Source organism: Oculina patagonica, chromosome 4, assembly GCF_052425735.1.
Source record: "Oculina patagonica isolate OP01 chromosome 4, crgOcupat, whole genome shotgun sequence".
Lineage (NCBI taxonomy): Eukaryota > Metazoa > Cnidaria > Anthozoa > Scleractinia > Oculinidae > Oculina > Oculina patagonica.
The window spans coordinates 18512700-18534212 of NC_135761.1; the positions used below are offsets into that span (position 1 = coordinate 18512700).

At 37.2% G+C, this 21513-nt stretch overlaps 2 protein-coding genes and 1 long non-coding RNA gene across 6 annotated transcripts in view; 2 read left to right on the plus strand and 1 right to left on the minus strand.

Moving 5' to 3' along the window:
* Window positions 1–9457, plus strand: part of LOC144651817 (collagen triple helix repeat-containing protein 1-like) — a 75758-nt gene extending 66301 nt beyond the window's left edge. The window contains exon 5 of the mRNA XM_078511833.1: window positions 9414–9457. The gene's annotated coding sequence lies outside the window, so the exon portion shown is untranslated. The remainder of the gene's footprint in view (window positions 1–9413) is intronic.
* Window positions 1–17425, minus strand: part of LOC144652030 (uncharacterized) — a 32932-nt gene extending 15507 nt beyond the window's left edge. Inside the window, exon 1 of the long non-coding RNA XR_013570438.1 lies at window positions 17373–17425. This is a non-coding gene — a long non-coding RNA (uncharacterized LOC144652030). The remainder of the gene's footprint in view (window positions 1–17372) is intronic.
* The window catches only part of LOC144651950 (uncharacterized), a 39896-nt gene extending 20213 nt beyond the window's left edge, over window positions 1–19683 (plus strand). Inside the window, exons 2-5 of one of the 4 annotated variants that reach the window (XM_078512028.1) lie at window positions 16912–16948; window positions 17640–17773; window positions 18469–18819; window positions 18991–19683. In XM_078512028.1, the coding sequence (XP_078368154.1) occupies window positions 16912–16948; window positions 17640–17773; window positions 18469–18756 (459 nt within the window). In that variant the 3' untranslated portion in view covers window positions 18757–18819; window positions 18991–19683. Of the gene's footprint in view, window positions 1–16896; window positions 16949–17639; window positions 17774–18465; window positions 18820–18990 lie in introns of all 4 variants that reach the window. The other 3 variants (XM_078512029.1, XM_078512026.1, XM_078512027.1) reach the window with 3 other exon arrangements.
* Window positions 19684–21513: the final 1830 nt, after the last annotated feature.

A 21513-nucleotide genomic window follows, 5' to 3' on the forward strand; every position in this document is an offset into this window, starting at 1 on the left:
TTCTTCGTTTTTAAATTCACCCAAATAACCTTAACTGACAAACACTTCAGGTTAAAATATTTGATTCCTCGGATTTAAAAATTAGGAATTTTATTAAAAAAAACTTTACTAACTTAACTTCTCTGGAATGTCGAGCTATTTCTTTCAAGAGGGATACTGAACTGTAATGTGCTTATGAGCTACCCCCAGCTACAGGCAGCTCAGTTAATTTTGAACAATACAAGAGAGAGATGCTTAATCATACCGTATGGAAAAAATTCCGTTTTTCTGACTCACGTCGTGAAGTGATAAAGGATCGAGACAGGTAAAATCAACAAAGGAAAGACACGCAACTAAACACTGACATAACGAGTTGTAACAAAAACTGAGACTAGCTATCATTAAAACAAGTGAAATTCCATTTATAATAAAGGTACCTCAGGCTAGGGTGATGGCCAGTCACAAACTAAACAGGAGCTAATCAACCCTCAATATAAAACAACGCAGTTAAAAGCGACTAGTCAGTTCACGGTATAGTAACGGTTAACATGTTCACAATGGCCGGGGGGACATCTACGACGTAACTAAAGTTAACTTTTGTTAGTCTCAAGTTACGTGACGTCATACCTTACTGTAGTTAGTGCTTTCGGTCGACTTTGCAGTCACACCGATACAGTCTACAGTTAATTCTGAGAAGCCTGAAAATGCGTTTATGGGCTGAAATTCGGGTTTGAGATAAAACTTGTGTGACGTCACAGTCACGTGATATTCATTCTGATCTCCAAAAAATTATATCATATTGCAGTTCATTCTATGTGTAATCCATGTGATATAATGGATATGTCACTGATCTTAAGCTTTTCAGGTATGAGGGGTTTTAAGTTGGTAGGCATCGCTAGAAAAATACTGGGTCGAGCCACCTTAACTTTAGTTAGTCTCAAGTTACGTGACGTCATATCTAACTGTAGTTAGTGCTTTCGGTCGACTTTGCGGTCACACCAATACAGTCCACAGTTAGTTCTGATAAGCCTTTAAATAACTTCGAATAAAAAGTAAGTCATGATAGCCCTTGTTGTTAATTTTTGTACGGCAACTCAGCGTCGAATAAAGAAATTAAATAAGGTAAAACTTTTAACGGATGCTACACACCGAAGAATTCAAGCTTTTTTTTTTGCTAACCGTTGTTGGTGTTATTTCTTGGCATGTTGTTTCTTTTTCCCCTCGTTTCACGCTTTATTTTGCATATTTCATTTTATGTCGCACGTGCAAAATAAATTTTCACATTCTGATTGGTTGTTCGTTAAGACTTAAGACTAATCCATGAACCCTGTTTGAGTGTAACTCTAGTAAGTCTGTATTGTTTTGGATCACCGACGCGTAAATTTTGTAACTATAGTTAAAGTGAACAGAGAAGCGGTCACATTACCGAAATAGCCAACTATAGTTATCCCCATGTTAACTATAGTTAGTAGCCTACATGTGACCGCAGCCATTGACAGGGAACAGAAGAACGTCAAGATCATTGTAGTGAAATGAATGATTGAATAATTTGTGAAGTTTAATTCCAAAAAATTGGAGATGACTGATTTAAACTTCTCGTACTTGAATTAAGGGTTCCGTCACTCTAATGAATAAACCAATAGTAATTCATATCCAAGACAACCGATAAGTCCAAGAACGCAGTCAATAAACACCTAATTGAAGAAACACTGACCATGTAAAAACATAAACCATTAGCAATATGACCGAGTCGCATTCTGAAGTCAGCCTTGGTAAGCTTAGTAATATTCCTTTCATTGATGATCAAGAAATTTTCTTTCTTTGAGAGCTTTTATAGCGTACTGTGATCTATGCAACCTGTCTTATTAGCATGTTTATTCTGTAACAGGCGATAATTTTTTTCGATTTCCCAGTGAACATTTCGATCGTAAAGTTCATGGCTTATGCTTTTCATGGGTCAACGATCGATATCCGCAAATGAGAGATAACCCAGCAAGTTCGACTTAGAAATAATTTTTTTTCAACTGCTTAATAACTACACCAAATTAATGCTGCCGAATACAGCTAGGAAATAAAGTGAAACAAGAGGTGTATTTCACATTTCAATGTAGTCCATTTTTCTACCTTCACGATTTGACATAAATATTTGTTGGGGTACGTCGCCGAGGGATTCTCTTCATCATCATCATCATTTATGGCATCGTTAGGATGCCAAAAAACGGCAATTCGTGAAAAGGCCTGAAAAGAGGCGGATCGCGTGCGAAAACAAGCTCGGACGATTTCCCAATGCGAACACAGCTTAATTATAAAACTCTCGACTCTCGCGCATGCGTACACATAAGCTGCTTCGCTTCGCAGCGCAGCAATACCTTCATGAAATCATTTGAAAACGAACCAAAACCTTTTTTCGTATTTGCTATATTTTATGAAAAAGGAAAGGCAATAACAATAATTAAAATTGAAAACTAGACTTACATTCTTATGTTAACAAATTAAACGTGTTCGAAGGAGATACTCGATTTCATTTAACTTTTTTCACAGAGGCATGTTCCAAGTAGGTCCAATTTTAATTATTTAGCGATTAATTTTTTCAGTCGATAAACAGACGCATCAATTTGTTGCCCAGATATGGAAATTCTTCATTCTCCACAGGCAATAACAGAAAGAAATATAAAAAATCACTTTTTGGTCCATTTGCGTTGATGGGAACGAAAACAAAGTTTGCTTAAATAATTGCCAAAGCAGATTGAACATAGACAATGTGGATTTATGTTTGTAAACACAGCCAGCCTTTCTTCAATCACAGCAATAAATGGGATAGTCGGCTATTATCCAAATTTATGTACACAAACGCCATGTTCTCAAGGTTCTCAAAAAATGGCAGTTTGCTGTTCAAGTTGAATCACGATATCTGTAAGGGCCCTGCAAATGATCCTTAAATTGGGTCGCAAATGATCCCAGTACCTGAAATGATTTCTCCAAATGATACCTCAAAATTTTAGTATTACAATTTGTGTTGATGGGGACAAAAAACCAATACGTAATTCACCCAGACCAAAAACACTAACTGAATATCAAATGACTCAGCTGGAAGCAGCAATTAGTGGAATATTTGGCATGTTATCCAAATTTATTAACCCCGAATCCATGTTTTTAAAGTGGTAAAAATAGCAGTTTGCTGATCGCGTTGAATCACGATATTAAACGTAAAAGTTCCAAAAAGGCTAAATCCTATATAACGAGGCTGAACTGTTCAGTCTGCCAATCACAAATCCCAATGAGACAATCAACTAGCTTTTGGTGTGGCGTGATCCAAACTGTCTCGTTTTCAAAACTAAAAATAGATTTAGTCGCTATAAGAAACCTCTGAACCCGGGGGGGGGGGGGGCTACTCCCTATAATGGCCTATACGGGGAGGCTCCGCCCAAAAGGGGTACCTTTTTCAGGCTTCAGGTATATAAAAGGGTAGAGATTTCACGAGTTTAAGTATATGAAAGGGTATGTAAATCTGTCATTTGGCTATTTAAAAGGGCCTTTAATTAAAATATTTCGAACAGACGCAATTTATGGCTGTATTATTTTAATTTATTAAGCGCTACATAAAAATGACAAGAAAAAGTCCTATTTTAAGTCCACGCCATGTCACTTAAGTATATGAAAGGGGTAACTTTTTTCAGTTAAAGGTATACGAAAGGGGTACAATTTCTGTCAAAAATGGTATATAAAAGGGTAAGGGGTTAGAACTTGGGGCGGAGCCTCCCCGTCTCCGTTCCCCCAACCCCAGGGCCCCTCTGAATTCTTCGTTTTATTGTTAGGGTGCAAACAAGCGAAAGCAAGGCTTATAGAAATAGCGAAAGAAACATGTAGCTATCAAGCAATATTCTGCGAAATCACGCAATTACCTGCCCGCAATTAAGTGACCAGAGCTTAGCGTTGGTAACATTTTGGATAAATACGTTGCAAGTAAACAAATAAATATTGTGGCCTTTCTAAGAAATAAATTTGTTTTCTGGAGTCATAATCCACTTACCTATTGCTGAAGAATCAGGTTTTAGTCAAGCATGTGTCCCGTTAAAAGTCCAAAGAGCAAGCTGGGGAAACGCATTTTGTAGTTTTGAATTATGTCGCTTTAAATTGCATTTGTTGATTTACGATAATAAAACATTCCACGTCTTTTGTACATTCATATAATTCACGAGTGTTTGAATCATTTGTTAACAAATATTATACATAAAATACTCTTCTACATTTTTCCTTTAAGACACTGTTGTTTTGGGATATGGAGGAGGAATGACACTCAGTCTTAGATATACCTAAGTGATGTCCACCGTGGAAGTAAACATATAAAAAATTGAAGACTTCATCACATTTAACACATTCAAACGAACAGAGGAAGAGGAAGAACAAGCGGAGAACAAGAGAAGTACCTGTAGCTCTAACTGTCCTGATGACAGCGAGTGGGGATCCAAACAAGAAAGAAACCCTTCCTAGATGCATGTTTTAAGAATTTGTACTATGTTTCCAGAAACAAAACATTTACTGTATTATGTATTCGATATATATACGCACTCCCGGTCAATAATCAAGTTATTTACAACACTAAGAAGTCAGTGCGTGCATCGACACATTTGTATCGCCACTCTCCAGCTCTCATCGATGTTCCTAGAAATGACGAAATCATTTGAAACTTGAACTTTTACTGATTGTTAATTAGGCTTCCCAGCATCTTTTACTTTTCTAGTGAAGAAATAACCAGTAAAACTCTTTCTAAAGGGTTAAATCTACAGGTTTGTATTATTTTTATTTCCATTGAATCAATTATCAAGTGCGGACGTGCTGACTCACATGTAGTGGGGAATAAAGAAGCATGTTGCATGACTAGCTACTTGCAGCTGAACTCACGAACTTCATCGATTAAGTTGGTAAATAACATTTTGATAAATTATATGAGCAAACCATTCTAACAAAGCAATCCCTGTTAATCAGAAAAAAAGTTATACGCATACGTGTATGTTGTCTCATAAAAGTCTTGTTAAAGAGCTCTGAAAAAGTTTCCTTTAAGTTTAATTTCTTTAGCTTCTTAAAAGTGAGTTAGCAAAACATAAGTTAGTTTGCCTGGTTTAAAAATTTTTTGACCGCGTATCGTGATACAGGTTTATAAATACAACCTAGTTTTGGAATTCATCGTTAAAAGCATTTACTCAGGTTTAATCTTGATGTAAAAACACAGGCTCCATTTTCTCATGGTTGTCACAAATAATTTCTGTTAGCTTAAGAAGTGTGCAAGTTACGAAATGTTTTTTTTTTCTTCATAGAAGGCAAAGTTCTTTTATTGTTTCGCTTATCCGATAAACTCACGCAAAAATGTCTCTTTAGTGCAGAGTGAGGCATTTAAACAAGGAAGAAAAACAAAGTAACACTACCTACAAGATCTGGAGTGGGCAGTCGCGTGTGTTTTATTAAGGCAAAATCCCACTCACACATAATTATATCTCAGTAAATACGCTAAGTGCAAATTGATATAACATGGCAAACAAATTAAAAAAAAATTAATATAACTAAACAAATTTCTAGCGTAAAATATTGATCGGCGTTCAAAGAGGAGTTCATTCACTTTAATTTTGAACAGCGAGAGGTACTGTACGTATTGGAGAATTTGCCCACTGTTTTTGCCGGTGCCAAATTGAAAATTTTGATCCTATCTTCCTTTTTACCATTTAACTTTCTTGGACGACTTGGTAGGTAAATGATTAACACACCTTAACTTTAACGTTTTAGCGAAGAAATATTCAGTTCAACACAAAACTTGGTGTGGAGAGTCACTTGGAAAACTCCTTTTTAACAAATTCGTTCAGTTGCAGTTTATTTTGCTAACTATTACAGTGACGATCCTAAATTTTACACTTTTTTCTTTTTTAAAAAAAATTCAAAAACATGAAAATAAATGAAAGTTCCACTCATGTTTATACTGACGCTCCTAACAAACATGCATCATTAGGCTGAACTCAGGAAAAAAAATGAAAAAAACACAATTTTTAATAATGGGCTTGGTTCGGTTCTTAAACATTTTGTAAATTTTTGCCTTTATTGTGAAAACGTCTTTCTATGGATATCGAATGGATTTATTCGTTTACTTTTTTCGTGCATATCTGAACTAAATTTTCGTGCTAATCCTTCGGGTTATTCTGCTAAAACATTTTGCCAGAAAATTGGTTAAAGATTGCTTCACAATTGGTGCTTCGTAATTTTTTCAATCGTGGTCCAAAACGCCCATCAACAAGATGCAGACTTCGGGCAAGGTGTCAACGAAATGTCACACAAGCAACACACAAAATTATCGTTCTCTCTTCACTGCAGGCGCCTATCATAGCCGTTTTTACAAAAACGTGCTATGCGAGCTATTACCAACTCAGACAATCGAGAACATTCTGCCCTCGTATTTGCTAAACTGTGTATCTTAGATATCTTCCAGGTCAATGCATTGCAAATAGCTAAATTTATGTTTTACTATCATAACCAATTATTGCCCTCGATGTTTCTCAATTTGTTTTCTACTAGTAGTCAAATACATAGTTATGACACAAGAATAGCCAAGTGTTATCGACCACATCACTGTCGTACAAATCTAAAGCCGAGTTTACAATACTTTTCCAGGGTCCTAAAATTTGGAATTCTCTACCAGAATCGATCACTGGTTCGAGTAGCTTCTCTTCTTTTAAGAAAAAAAATTATAAAATTTCTAATAAAATGAGTCTGAAATTGGCCTAGCTGCACATTCACAGCGAAATTACTAACATATTGCTAACCCGAGGTGGCCTCCCGCATAAGCCTTGCGGTTTCTTGGAGGTATCCTCGCCCTATCTATTTAAGTTATTTTGTATGTATTAATTTCTAAAGTGTCAAATAAAATAATGATGATGATGACATTATTTCTTTTTCCCTAAGGGTCAAAAGATATCGAGTCAAGTCTCTAATCTTTGCAAAAGCTGCCTCTCACAAAACGTGGATACAAATGTTTTATTGTTGCAAACGTAATTAAATTTCTAACAATTTCCTGTTTGTAAACTTTCTCTGCAGCAGATTGTAAGAAGGGTAATGGCTGCTATTCTGTTCAAGCTCTCTGTGGCCTCTATGTTGTATGTGATGTCATACTTGGCCGTTTATTGCTGTGCGGCGGAAAACAAAACCGGAAAACAACCATCGTACATTGTGGTATGTTGTGTGAGTCACATTGAAAAATAAATGCCTGGTTAACCCGGCCTTATATTCACTCCTCAGGTAGTCTTAGTTCTGAACTAACAAAATAGTGTTCAACGGATGGATGGTAATGATAAGTAACTATAGTGCAGCAAAAAATGAATGGTTCATGTTTTTAGTTTCTTTAATAAATTCGAGATCATAAAGATATACTAAAAAAATGGACGTTGTCCAAAATTTGGTGTTTTTCATTAAGATATCTCACAACGCATTTTTTATTTCATTGTAGCGCCCTCCTCCATTCTGTTATGGTGGTATCCCTGGTATGCACGGCAAGCCTGGGTCTCCTGAGATTCCAGACCCTGCCGGTATGCACGGCAGGCCTGGGTCCCCTGGGGCACCAGGCCGTGATGGCCGTGATGGCCGTGAGGGAGCCAAAGGCGACCATGGTATCCCAGGGAAGACTGGACCCCAGGGATCTCCTGGTATCAATGGAAAGGATGGTTCAAAAGGCAACTCAGGCGCCCAGGGCCCTCCTGGTCAAAAGGGGCAGCGTGGAGAGAGTGGAACGAGTGGAATCTCTGGGACTCCTAAAGCGATGTCTTATAAGAACTGGAAAGAGTGCGTCTGGCAAGACTTGAATGACGCCAAAGACCATGGCTTGATTAAGGTGAATATTTTCGATACTTACAAAAGGCACTTCCCGCACAAATAGGTTCATGTGCAGAATCACGGCTTTTTATCCATCTACTGGTGAAAGATCTTTTGCTGGAAGGAGCAAAACAGCGTATACACTCATCCTGATTCTGATGTAACTGGCTTGGGATATCTAGACTGTTTTCTTTTATTAAAATTAATTATTATTATTATTAATTTAAAAAACCTACAGATTTCATAAATTCAACTGGTTTGTTAAATTCTAATACAAAAAAGGACAGTCGAGAGTGGTGACTTTTTCATTTTGTCTATTAATATGTTATTTTTATATTGTACATTGCGTACGATTTTGTACTGAAAGATTGCGAGTTTAATTTTTTTTCGTGACACGAAAGGGCCGAAGGGTATATTAAGCGGTTTTTGTCACTATCGAAGCCATACTCAATAAGTCGTAGAATAGGAAAGTTTTTGCTTGCAATCAATAAATTGTAAAGTGTTTTGCAAGTCAATATATCCATTTCATCGGTATAGGCTGTGGTCTCTTGTGAAACTGGAAGCTTTTTCAGATCTTTTCAGTGTTGTGGAATTGCAGACAGTAGATGCAAGAAATTACATTTTGGCTGACTTTTTTGTTGAAAACGGTCGAAATTAAGAAATTGGCTATCATTCTCGTCTGAGTGACAAGACAGGTTTTCAGTGCCAGTACAGTGCCAGTTTTTTATAAAACACAGACAACTTACCGACCCTTATGAACCTGTTGTTTCAAATAATTTAGTTAAGAGAATCCATGTTTTGTTAAGGGACGGTGAAATTCAAACTACTTTGGCAGTGCGAGATAATATTGTTAAAATTTCGGAAGCTCTTTATTCACGTTTAAATAGTTGATGTCGTAATTGCAGCGAAAGAGTATACGTAGTGAGCCAACTGCATTGGAAAGCAGAAAGTTTGGAGTTATCTTACTTTTCATGATAGTGGTCTTATTTTTGGCTGTTTGTATTTCCGTATCAAATCAGATATTATGTATATTACGACGCTGGCGTTTCAACTGCGCTACAAACAATGGTCAGTTTAAGAGTACCGGGATCAAACCGGGGTTATTTATATCTTTTAGAACAAATGAGGATTTCAGAGAATTATTTATTAACTTCTTTAACTTCCTTTTTATTGATCATCATTTTTCCACAGGACTGTGTGTTCACTAAGAACTTTACTGACACATTCCTCCATGTTTACTGGACTGGTGTTCTAAGAATCCATGGCTGTGATGGATGCTGCAAACGCTGGTACTTCACTTTCAACGGTGCTGAATGGCAGCTCCCCTGCCAATTGACGGTGTTGTGTACATGCGGACTGGAAAGAATAAAGATCTACACCGTGTCCGCCATATTGAAGGGCACTGTAACAACATCCACAAAGGCAAGGTGCGCGTTGGATTTTGTGTCAGAAATTGTAAAGGTAGTGGAAATGCCGACGCCCACACAGGCTGGAATTCAGTATCCCGGATCTATGTTGAAGAAGTTCCTAAACCTTAGGCTTAGATCCCAAGACAGAACGTCCATTCCTGCATAAACGCTTTTAAGGGGACTGTGATAAGTTGCTTAATTATGTAACGAGTAGTTCGTCTCATTCCCGGGTGTGCTTTGTAATTGTTCCACGTCTGCTGTTTTTAATTAAAAGCAAGAAGATTGTCAAAGAAATGGTTGATTGTTTGTTCTATCCTCGACTGATAACTTTCTTTATGCTGCTCCGGTGGACCTTCTCCCAGCCCCTTTTCACCCCCCAAAAAGTGGTTGCTCAGGCCTACAACTCTTAAAAAAAGCTGGCTACGCCCCTGCTCGCGATTAAATAAAATCGACTTAAAGGTCTAATATAGTTGGAGTTTACTCCAGAAGTTTTAACGATTCCCATTGTTAGACACTGTGTGGAACTTGGTGACTTGATCTACTGACGTTTTACAAGGAATACAAAATCGCACAACACTGTTATCACCCCGGGACTTCTAATGTATTAAGCATAATCCAGCGGCCGTCTATTGGCAAAACGCGCGATCTGATTGGCTACACAGGTGCCTTCTATCGATCGTTTGACGGCTCTCGGAGTGCGTGCTTAGTTTTTCACTGATTTTTTGAACAAATCCTTCAAAAAGCAACTCTAGCGATATCGTGTGTTTGATAGATCAGCAATTGGGTTATGTTAAAACAATCAGACGGCTCGCTTTTGGTTTCTACCGGCTTTTGATAGTTGACCTGGGGACTTCGCCCTTTGCCAACTATCAGCCAAACCTCGAGCTTGCCGTCTAATTGTTAACTGGTTTGTCGATGGTATTTGATGGAGGGAAGTCTGGTTTTAGCACTCGTTTGTATCAGTTAAAGGGGCTGTTGAGAATTACGTATATTCTTTTGGTGGGGTATGACTCTTGCAAATGTTTCACAAATGCACCTGAGCCACTGGGGAACGGGTTGGAAGGAGGCGGGGGGGGGGGGGGGCGCTTATAGACTAATAAAGATAAGACTTGTAAGACACTTGCCGGAAAGTGTTGCAGAGTGAACAAAAACAACACGGTTTAACCATCAGCTTATACAACTTACAACCTAATTATAAATATTTATATTTAGTATAAACCACACAAGTGAATAGTATTTTTCGCGCGCTGATTGGTTAACTCAGAGGTGATAAGCAAAGTACTATTTATCTCCGAGCAGCTAAAGAGAAACAAACTGCCTTCGCGCGTCGCTTTGTTTAACGAAAGTGATGCTTTGGTCCGCTAGTTATTCAACTTGTGTGGTCTATACTGAAACAATTATTCACCTCAGTGTCGGTGAATGTGGTGGATATTTACCACTATCCACCACTATTCACCTCCACTTCAGTGAATTATTGTTAAATATATATATAGAGAGAGGGGAATATAAAACATATAAAAAGCTTCTTTCTACGAATGCCGTGCCCTAGAGTACTCGTTCAGTTAGATCTTTAAATTGCCCAAGAGACTCTGCTTGTCTTACGTTTATAGGAAGGCTGCTCCACAAGATGGCGCCACTATAGGTAAAGCTGTTTTTGTAATAGTTAGTGCGCGGTAATGGACATTCCAATTCTCCCTATCACTTCACCGGTTTGGCTGACCGAGAGGTCTTTGTTTTCACTCTTTGTAACTTCTTCACTCTTAACCATGCATAACTCAATGGTTCGAAAACAGGCACGAATTGACTTATAACCTGAAATGATTTGAATTTTGATGTTAAATAATGGCTACTCGACCTAGTCCTTTAGGCGCTCTTCCTTTGCCGTGCAAATAATGCGATCAAGGTCCTGGGAAAAAGTTGCGACGTCATGAATTCACGATGTCATGTGTTAGTAGGTAGAGTCACCTCAGTATTAGGTTGATGGCTGCTGAAAAGGAAATCGTTAGACCAAACAAAGGTTCTGAATCTGTTTTAATCTGCACTGTGATAAGAATTCAAGCATTCTCCAAAATATGCTATGTTAGCCTGTTACAGGGATTCGGTGACTAATGCTACGTCGCTAATGCTACGTGGAAAGATGGTGTACAGTGAAGCAAAGGTAAATAACTGAAACTTTGATTGTGTAAAATGAACAAGGTGACCACAAGAACTCTACTCAAGATAGCAAACTTTTTACAGAACGGTGGGTAATTTCCTGAGTTGTGTTTCAGGATCGAGATATTTATATAAACCGGAGAAAAAACACGCACATAAAACAGTGAAAAAACGCGAGTTACAACTGATGTGAATTGAGAAATACGGTGATCATGACTATCTCTGTCACGTGAAAAGCCATTGATAACCAAGTTAGTTTTGGCTTCAGTGATAGCCAGTTACAAACCGATCAACCCTCGCATTCTAAACTATTAGCAATTGACAAGCTACACCCAAAACAACTGATGAGTTTCAGAACGCGATCAATAAAAATACCCAGTATCCAAAAATACAAGGTAACGCAGCAAGTAAGAGTTAAAAAATTTCGTCAACTGGTAACTTGGACAACTGTACCGAATTAGTGCTGCCGAATGTAAACGTGTATTTTCCATCACAATTTTATCTATTTCTCTACCTATACGACCATCCTCTACAATTTCAGGCTGTCGATGTTGTCGGCCCAGGTGATGTATCACAGACCGAGAGATTATGTTGTACATGTTTACCGAGAGGATGATATAAGTTTTAAGCATGTGAATTTTAAAAACACGCGACGCCAGTTATAAATGCAAACTCCGATCTCCGAGATAGTTTCATGTGCCACTGCGGCAAGACATTTAACTGTTCAGCCAAACTTCTTTCACTCTCGTATGTAAGCGCGGAATCGGTGATGGTGAGTAAATTCAAACTCCAAGCCACATTGAATATTATTCGGCCTAAACTCACGAACGTCCGGAGTGTGCGCAGCCAAAGCTAAGCGCGGTCAACAATTTTATGGATGGCGAGAGTTAACAAAAATTAAACGGGAACAGAAGAGTATCTTTCCGTTATTTCACTGAAACTGAATATTTGCATAACTCAGTCGTGTCGCGATTTTAGTGTTGTACTGTATAATTATATATTAGTGGAGCAAGCAGGTTACATGTGCCCGGTAAAGAAGAAGAAATTTACATCATTCATAAAAAAGAATTACAAGTCCCCGGCAATACGAAGCGCGGGGTTATCCATTGGCTGGATTCGTGAATTCATTCAATTTGCTGCGGGAAAAGAAACGATTTCACAAATAACTTAAAAATTAAACATTGCAACATACAATTTACTGTGTTAAAATGAAATTATGGAAAAGGTAATTGTGTACATTGCATGACATATTTATTACTACAAAAATAGAAAAACCTTTACAAACCAAACAAACCCGTGGGACTAAACAATCTTGATCAGTAAAGCCAAAGATTCGACTATCTTGAAACGTCATTTTTGGATAACTGTTATTATATGTATAGACTTTGATGGGCATTTTATGATCAAGCCTTTTGTAATGCAGAAGTGACCTCGTGACAATTGAGCAACCTTTGGAGGAATGAGCTGAATACGATTTCTCTTTGGCCACCGACAAACAAGTCAAAGCCGTCTGTGTTGACAAAACAAGATTTGTTAACCTTGGTCAACTCAAATTCTCAGAAAAAAGAAAACGTGTTTATATATAAATTACTCTTGAGGTACGAAGAGATAAAAAAAAGTATCATTTGCCAGTACGAGTTTGAAAAATTCTAAAAGGGAAATAAATTATCTAGGATTAAAAAGGAGAGAGCCGCTAAAATATATATTCAATTCACTTTTAGACTTTTATAGTAGAAATATTGATCTATACTACGAGAAGACCTTTTTCGCCTACCGTGAGGTTTATATTAATTTGTATTATGCCAATCATTTTTCTGCCAAATTTTGACTGTTTCGCTGTCCTCCAACAAGGGTCAAAACAGAAGGGTACCTGTCGAACTAGTGCAACCAAAAATATTGATATCGCATAATTTAAAATAAGGGAATGGTTGTTTTGTTTTAGTTGCTACCGGAAGTGAACAGAGCTCAGCCAAAGCAACATTTACATGCTTTATAAATGGCGAAAAATAATTGTACAAAAGAAGGATTTTATTTTCCGATATTTGACGAGGATTTTATTTTGCATTATTTTTGCGATATCGACGTGTTTTCCTCGATCGCATGATAGTAGCGTCTTTTTTTTTATCCCAATTTTTTAACACAGAATCTTTATCTCAGCACCAACAAAAATAAATGTAAATACCATATGGTTCAAAATGTACTCCGGAGCCACATTCCTTTCGGATTTAGTAGCCTTTTCCTACTGCCAATATCGGAGGTCCCTACTTTCAGGTGGCCAGAATATAAAACGTGTACTATATGTAGGTCGAATAAATATAAATGTTTAGAGAAACTTTCGCGCAAAGAATCAGATAAAAGGTGATAAAAAATAATAATAATTGACATTACCTCAGAACAGCGTGAAATAGTCTCGTATTGGGCCATCTCTAAGTTTTGTACAGCCTGATCTATTTGTTATCCGTATTGTTTCTTTTTTTTCTTTTTCTTTTTTTTTTTCAATGGTTTATTGCAAACAAAAAAGGAAAAGAAAAAGACGGCTACATACAATGCTGTTACTTACAGAACCGAACTTAAAATACAATACAGATACTTAATAAAATAATAGTTACGATACTTGTTAACAATGCTTATATATAATGCTTGCTTAGTTTGATTATTTTACTGCTAAAGTTCGTGTCTTTTCAAACATTACGTTATTCACAGATAAAGAAGCTATACCTACATTTAAGACGAAAAGTAGCAAAAAGGAAAAAAAAAGTAAATAAATGAGTTCAAGGCGACTACAAAGACTGATTGCAGTAAAAAGAAAGCGAGAAAAAAAAGAAAAGAATATAAAGTGCCTTACAGAATTTCAGCTGAATAAAAATTTTAGATTTGAATTTGACATTTTGAATTACTTTTTTCGATTGATAGTTTATCTTTTAAAAAGGCTAGGAAGGTTTCGAAGTAGAAGTGTTGTTCATCTCTTGAGGCAGTGTAGATATAATATTTAGCAATGAGTAAACAGAGGAAGCCATGTTATGAAGCCATCGAAAAAGCTGTCTCCTTTTACGCGTTTGGTTTATACCTCTGACATTTAACGAGCAAAACTTAGCTACAAAAGGAGTTGCCATTTCAGATTATAAAAGGTGATACCATTATGGAATTAACTACATGATCAAAACAAAAAGCTCCTAAGATAATTAGCATTAGACTTTGATTCCAGTCGATTTATCCACTTTTCGCCTCACAAAAAGCTGAGATGTGTTTGCAAATAAAGCGAGAACATGAAACAAATAAATCACAGAAAAACATGTATAAAATACGAGGTAGAGCATGCCAAAAAAGGTAATAGTTGTTGTAAAAAGGAAAGAATTAAATAAAGCAGTTTATAAACAAACCCTAGCTTTATACGGCCGTGACCGCTGCCTCCGCTCAAAATTCTGTTCTCCTCCGTATTGTTTCTTATAACAAGTCAAATTGCGGTTTGAGGTCGCTAATTTCGGAGCGTCGTTATTTCCGGCAATTTGTTAACAATCGTGAAATTTTATCACTTCTTTCAGGGGCGGTACTTTTTTGAAATTTACGGTGGTGCAATTCTTCAATTAAGGGGATGAGAACTAGATTCGACTAAAGGGGAATTATATTTTAGGCCTTTTCAGTTCTTAAGACATAACAGCCTAATTGCGGTAGTTCTTATTAGAGTTTACCAATCGCTTTTTAATTTTCGTTTCAAAAGCTGGTCCCTGCAGTGGACAAATACTGATTTAAAATGTACGGCAAACAAAAACACGTCACAACTGCAAGTTTACACGCAACAAAAAAAAAATTTTTTCGTTGCTACAGTAAATAAATCTATCACGAGATCCAAAAATAAAAGATATTTAACATTTTTAAGAAAAAAAAGAAGAAAAAACGGCCTTTACGCGAACTAACATCACCAACTATTCCAAATTTCGCCATCACGTAGTTCACCATATAAGAGCTGTATTAAAGCTAAATTCAATAATTATAAAGCGTATATTTGCTGCACTGAGGAAAAACGAATGTTTTATACCATTTTATGAACTGATCAGGTCAGTTAAGTTTTTGACAACTGGTATGGGTGTAGACTTTCAATAAAGTCCTTCGTCTTTATAAAGACCTCTCGCGACTTGCGTCTCTCGTTTTCGCGACTTCGTCGCTCACTAGGCCGCTTCGCTCGCTTAATTCTCGCGAGGACAACTTGTGGTAAGTCTTGTACGGGTGCCACAACCTTTTTACTGAAATTTTCAGTGAACTTCAGGTTTTTTGGCAAAATAAAGCGGTCGCTAGATAGAGAGGAACTCATTGAAAGTGAAACTGACTGACAGTTAATTAAACCATGAATCACATAATTATTTCATGTACGTGTAAACATTTTTAATAAATTTTGTGGTCCAAAATTCGGTTCAGGAGTAAATAAAGAAACGATAGACCAGAAAAAAGATAGTTTTGGTGCGTTTACAGCACGTTTAACAACATATTAACACAATGATTTAAAGATTAAGTTTACGATATTTAACTGAGACATAAACTAACACTGAATGATTTCAATGCTGCGTTTCTCTAAAAAGCATTCCAACACAACACAACCGTTCCTTAGTCTCCCCGTGCAGCACAATCATTATTTATTTACATTCTTTTAGTGCAACACAAGTGTATCTCAGTACCAAAAAGCTCGTCTAATATAGCTAACTAAATGAGACGCACTAACTCATGTTTATGCCCTACTTTGATTTATTTCCAAAACAACTTTTAATGTAGCCTATCAGAGATAAATTCAGAACAAAGGAACAGGAATATAATTAGTCAATTGAATTGTGGCTCCTTGTTTCAAATAGCTTGCTGTATAACGATTCCAACTTATTCACGAAAAAACGTTTACACAAAGTTTGTTAAAAGTAAATATCGTAGGTTGAATAATGCCAACAGTACAGAAGTACACATGACATGTTTATTAATATAAACAAAGCAGAGATCAAACAAACCCTAAGAGATTACCTAATTATAATTTCCATTAATTTTGTACTTTTATTTTTTGATAAGCAAGTCAAAATCAACTGTATTGACAAACTTGGCACAACAAGTGTAAGCATCCTTCAGGAACAAGAAAACTACGTATAGTTTGTCCTTGTTAGTCCTCAAAGACGAGAAGAAAGGAAAGGGCGAATTGCTAGTGGTAAAAAGTTACCAAATCGTCCGCATTTTTCAAGTAGATAAAGTGTTAAATGCGAGGTCTTGTGTTAAAAAAACAAAAGAAAAAAAAACGGCGTATTTTTTACTCTAAAATAACTTTATTGTTTGGTTCAACGTAACAGGAAGTCAAAATATTTATTTTTATTGGATAAAGACCAAAGCAACTGTCATAAACATTACGACTGATGTAATGTTCTATTAAAACAGCTCGACTCATGGTCAACAACAAACTGGTCCGAACACGAACCAAAGTCAACATAAAGGCTGAAAACTCAATTGTTCACGTAGCTTACTTATCATTCCTTGACAGTGAGTTGTTCAACAGGTAGCTGGAACAGAAAAGCGATTCTTCGAGTTAAGAGGTAGGACCAATTTCTCTTTTTTTCTCTTTACCAAACGGTTCCGCGATCTATTGAAAAATTGAATTCCATCGCATGTTTAGCTGACAAAAATCAAACTTTTCACAGTAGGAATATTGAGCTATCTACAAAAATAAGATCGATATCATAAGATCGATATCATTCTAGATTAAAACAGAAAAGACTGGACGCCCCAAAAATGCCTGTATGTCTGATATGTATAGTTTTGAACGTTTTTTTTTTTAATTTCTGTATTACTGGGAATTATTGTGAGTTCTGTTACAAGTGTGAAGCTTTCCATAAGACTTTCAGCAAAGAAAATGATTCGAAACAATTTCATCAAAAGTTTCGAAAAAAAAGCAAAGAAAACCAGGTTGTTGAATGGAAATTGTTCAGGATTTACCTTCCTACTCCTTTACATCACCACTTTCTCCAGTCGAGTTGCAATCTAGCTTCTCGTGAAAGTCTTAGACTACCGTGGGTCTAAGCTAGTTTTAATTTGTGACTGAAAAGGGCCATTTGCTTTATAAAAAACAATTTCAAAAAATCTTCTCTTATTTTTGTAAATAAAAAAATTGATTCTCGCAGTTTGTAAAGGAAAATGGGGTTAGGATTTGGCCATGCCTTCATCATTGTGTAAATGCGCTTATATTTTACTGAGTAGTAATCTGCTCTTTGTAAACTTTTTTTGCAGCAGATCGTGAAAAAGAAATGGCTTTCATTTCGCATAAAGTCTCTGTGATCTCCTTGTTGTCTCTGTTTGCGATGTCATTGTTGGTTTACTGCGCCACAGCAAATAACAAAACCAATCAACCATCAAACAAAATGGTAAGTGACATCTTATTGTGTTACGCGTCAGTGTTAATTATTGACAAGAGTAAAACTACATTTCTTTACAAATATTGATTGCCAGTTAATTTCAGACATAATAAATATATAACATATTTATAGTTTTGGCATTTTGGGACTAAAACAACTGAACTACTACACAAAAACAATCCAGGATTCGCTTGATGACTATATTCGTTCATAGCTCGCTTTGGCAGACTCAAAGGCAAATAGTTGCATGCATCAAAACATAGGCCGGGTAGAAAGAGGGAACTGCCGGTTGTACTAGAAGACATTTTCAAGATCAGGGATAGGCTTAATGTACGCTTGAAAGAGAACAGCAAAGTAGTTCATGCCAAACTGAAAGAGAAACAAAACTCGAAATCTACAACAACAAATTTCACGGCCTGACTTCATATATCCATTATATCGTGAAATTTTAAACTTCTCATTGAAGGAATCACTGCAAAGTCGATAGTAAAGTACACTTCCTGACTAGAGAATTGAAACCAGCTCGGAGACTATGACCACTGTACGATGAATGATGACAAAAAAATATATTTATATCTATGAGGTCGAAGCCCTAACAACTCAAAATAATGAAATAGACAAGGCTGATAATACGTTGAACACTTAACATCGGCATGATAGAGCACAAACTGATAAATCAAAACTTTGTTCTTCCAATCCAGCAGCCTCCTTCTTTCTGTTATGGTGGTATCCCTGGTATGCACGGCAAGGCTGGGTCTCCTGGGGTACCAGGCCGTGATGGCCGTGACGGACGTGAAGGAGTCAAAGGTGACCAGGGTAGCCCAGGAAAGACTGGACCCCAGGGACCTCCAGGTCCCAAAGGAACTCCTGGTATCAATGGAAAGGATGGCGCTAAAGGTGAGACTGGAGCCAAAGGTCCTCCCGGCCAAAAGGGGCAGCGCGGAGAGAGTGGAACAAGTGAAATCCCTGGGACTCCTGGTGCGATGTCTTAAAAGAACTGGAAAGAGTGCGCATGGAAAAACTTGAATGAAGGCAAAGACCACGGTCTGATAAAGGTAAATGCTTTCTTTCATAAAAACCTACGTTGTTTGTACACGATTTGTTCGACTAAAAAAATATATTAATAGCTGAAAAATGACAATAACATGAAGGACTATCAAGGTATTAGGACTTCAGAGTAATCGTTAGAATACTTGAGAAGTCCTCATTTTCCTTATTTTTCCTAGGACTGCATGTTCACCAAGAACTTCTCTGACACATCCCTCCATGTTTACTGGACTGGTGTTCTTAGAATCGCTGACTGTGACAGTTGTTGCAAACGGTGGTATTTCACTTTCAATGGTGCTGAATGTGCAGCTCCCCTGCCAATTGACGGTGTTGTGTATATGTATAAAGGAAGTGGATCAAATCAGAAAAATCTGCACCGTGTCCGCCACATCGAGGGTCACTGTAACAACATCCACAAAGGAAAGGTGCGCGTGGGATTCTGGGTCGGTAATTGAGCCGGTTTCAGTGGAAGTTATAATGCCGAGACAGGCTGGAATTCAGTGTCCCGGATTTTTGTTGAAGAAGTTCCCAAACCGCAGGCTTAAGTCTCGAGACAAAACATCCATTCCTGTATAAACGTTTATAATGGAACTGTGATAAACTGCTAATTATGTAGCGAGTGGTTCGTCTGATAAATGGGTTCGTTATGTATTTGTTTCACATTTGCTGTTCAGTTTTAAATAAAATGCAGGAAATTTGACGAAAAAATGGTTGCTTGTTTGTATCAGTTTTTAGCATGTTTTTGGCTGTTATTCTTCATCAGCTACAGAAAGAGGTTCAAATTGTTTACAATGTAACGTAAAGCAGAGCCAGAGAAAATGATATAGAACAACAAGATAAGAAGACGATGAAAGGCTTGTTGGATATTAAAGTAAAATCCAGCGAAATGTTACCCTCTGGGACACACTGAGTTGAAGTTAAAGAAAAGAAACGACATACGCGAGAATCGATAACAAACAAATCCAGCCCAAACCCAGTGTAGTTAATGAAAAGAAACCAAGTTTGTCCTTAACATATATAACCATACATGCGTCTCACTTGTAGACCGATAGAATCTGCTACTACCACCGTGAGCGACCCTTAAAAAAATAGGAAGGGATAATTCTCATTTTTGGTGTTCTCTGTTGTGAAGACGAGATTCAAAGAATAAAGTGAAGAAACCACCAATTCCGTAAGAAAAAACAATCTGCATATTCAACACCTGTCGCATTCAGAGCTTGTTCAAATTGCGCTTTATATTTCATTAATTTCTCTTCCAGGCCACGCGTGTTTTGATGTCGATGGCATTTAACCCTGCCACGCGATATGCGAAAGTTGTGTGGTGCTTCCAAATTAAATGTCACCGTTCTAAGATTTTGGACCCTAGTTTTAACTTATTAACACCTAAATTCATCATGATTAAAAAAAAGAATAGTGGCTTGGCAGCCAAAAAGTAGTTTAGCATTACTGTGTTGTCAAATTGCGCCGTGTGTTTTAAATATAAAGGTAATCGGCAGTTTCATCCCAGACACTGAGATATCTATTTTGGTTGCTTTTAAAAGAAGAAATCAGTAAAAGAAAACCTCTCAAAGTCATTGAATTGTCACAGGCTTGATTGAATTTTATGAGTGAGAACAACTGAAATAAAGACCTGTCAGGTGCGTTCTTAAGCCAGTTCGAAGGGGTGCAAACATGGCGCGAAACTAATAGTGGTTTTCAGGCTCATATACGTTCTTGGAACTAAAATACCTACAATCTGATTTACTGTTCAGGGATTAAAATTAATAAGAAAAGATTCTCATTATTTTAGTTTTCCGTAATTTTTTATATGATCATGAAGACGGGGGTCGCATTTTTGCTGCAAAACAAAGCGGGCGCGAAGCGCAAGCGAAACGAAAGATGTGTCTGGGTACGAGGCTGGCCCATGGAGATATTTGCAGGAAAAATAAGGGGGTGGGAAAGGTCTTACACAAGAGCCGCGAACAAGATGTGCAGCTGTAGTGATGACCTCGATTTTAATATCAAACCAAACTGTTCACCTGTAATAACGATTATCACTTGATTTTTCCATAAAATTTCAATGCAAAGACAAGTATGCGTAATAATGAGGATAAAAAAACTGGGCACTCGCACCGATGCGCTATTACCGATAATAATATTACCATAAGATGACAAAGATCAATATACACTGTAGCCAGGCGATACATTAAACAAAAAAAATGTATTATTTTGAGTTTTTGATCTGGAAACAATTTCAGAGTTCCTATACAATGAAGACGTAAGTTTCGGCGTTTTCTGACTGCAGAACAGTCTGTTGTTCTCTCGAGACATATCTGCACGCGACGCGCACGCACACGCGCCTAGTCCAGTCCCTGAACACTCTCTTCCGCGCGCCTATCGTATTTACTCGAATACGCGCCGCCCCCGAATAAGCGCCGCAGTCCCGATGCGGCACTTATTCGAGGAATTCCGTTAAAATAAAAACAGCACTACAAAGCAACTCTAAAACAAACTTGGTCATTTCTTTCCATCAAAAGCGATGCCCATTAGTGATTATTAGTTTTTCTGTCCAACATTCTTACAATATGTTGTTCTGTAAAGGTGGTGAAGGCCGCGTACTTTGCCAGGACAGCTAACGCCTAGGCATTTCCCGATTATGCTAGCATTGTTTTTGGCATAATTTGGCTTTACGAGCAAAAAAAAATTACTAGCATAATTTGGCA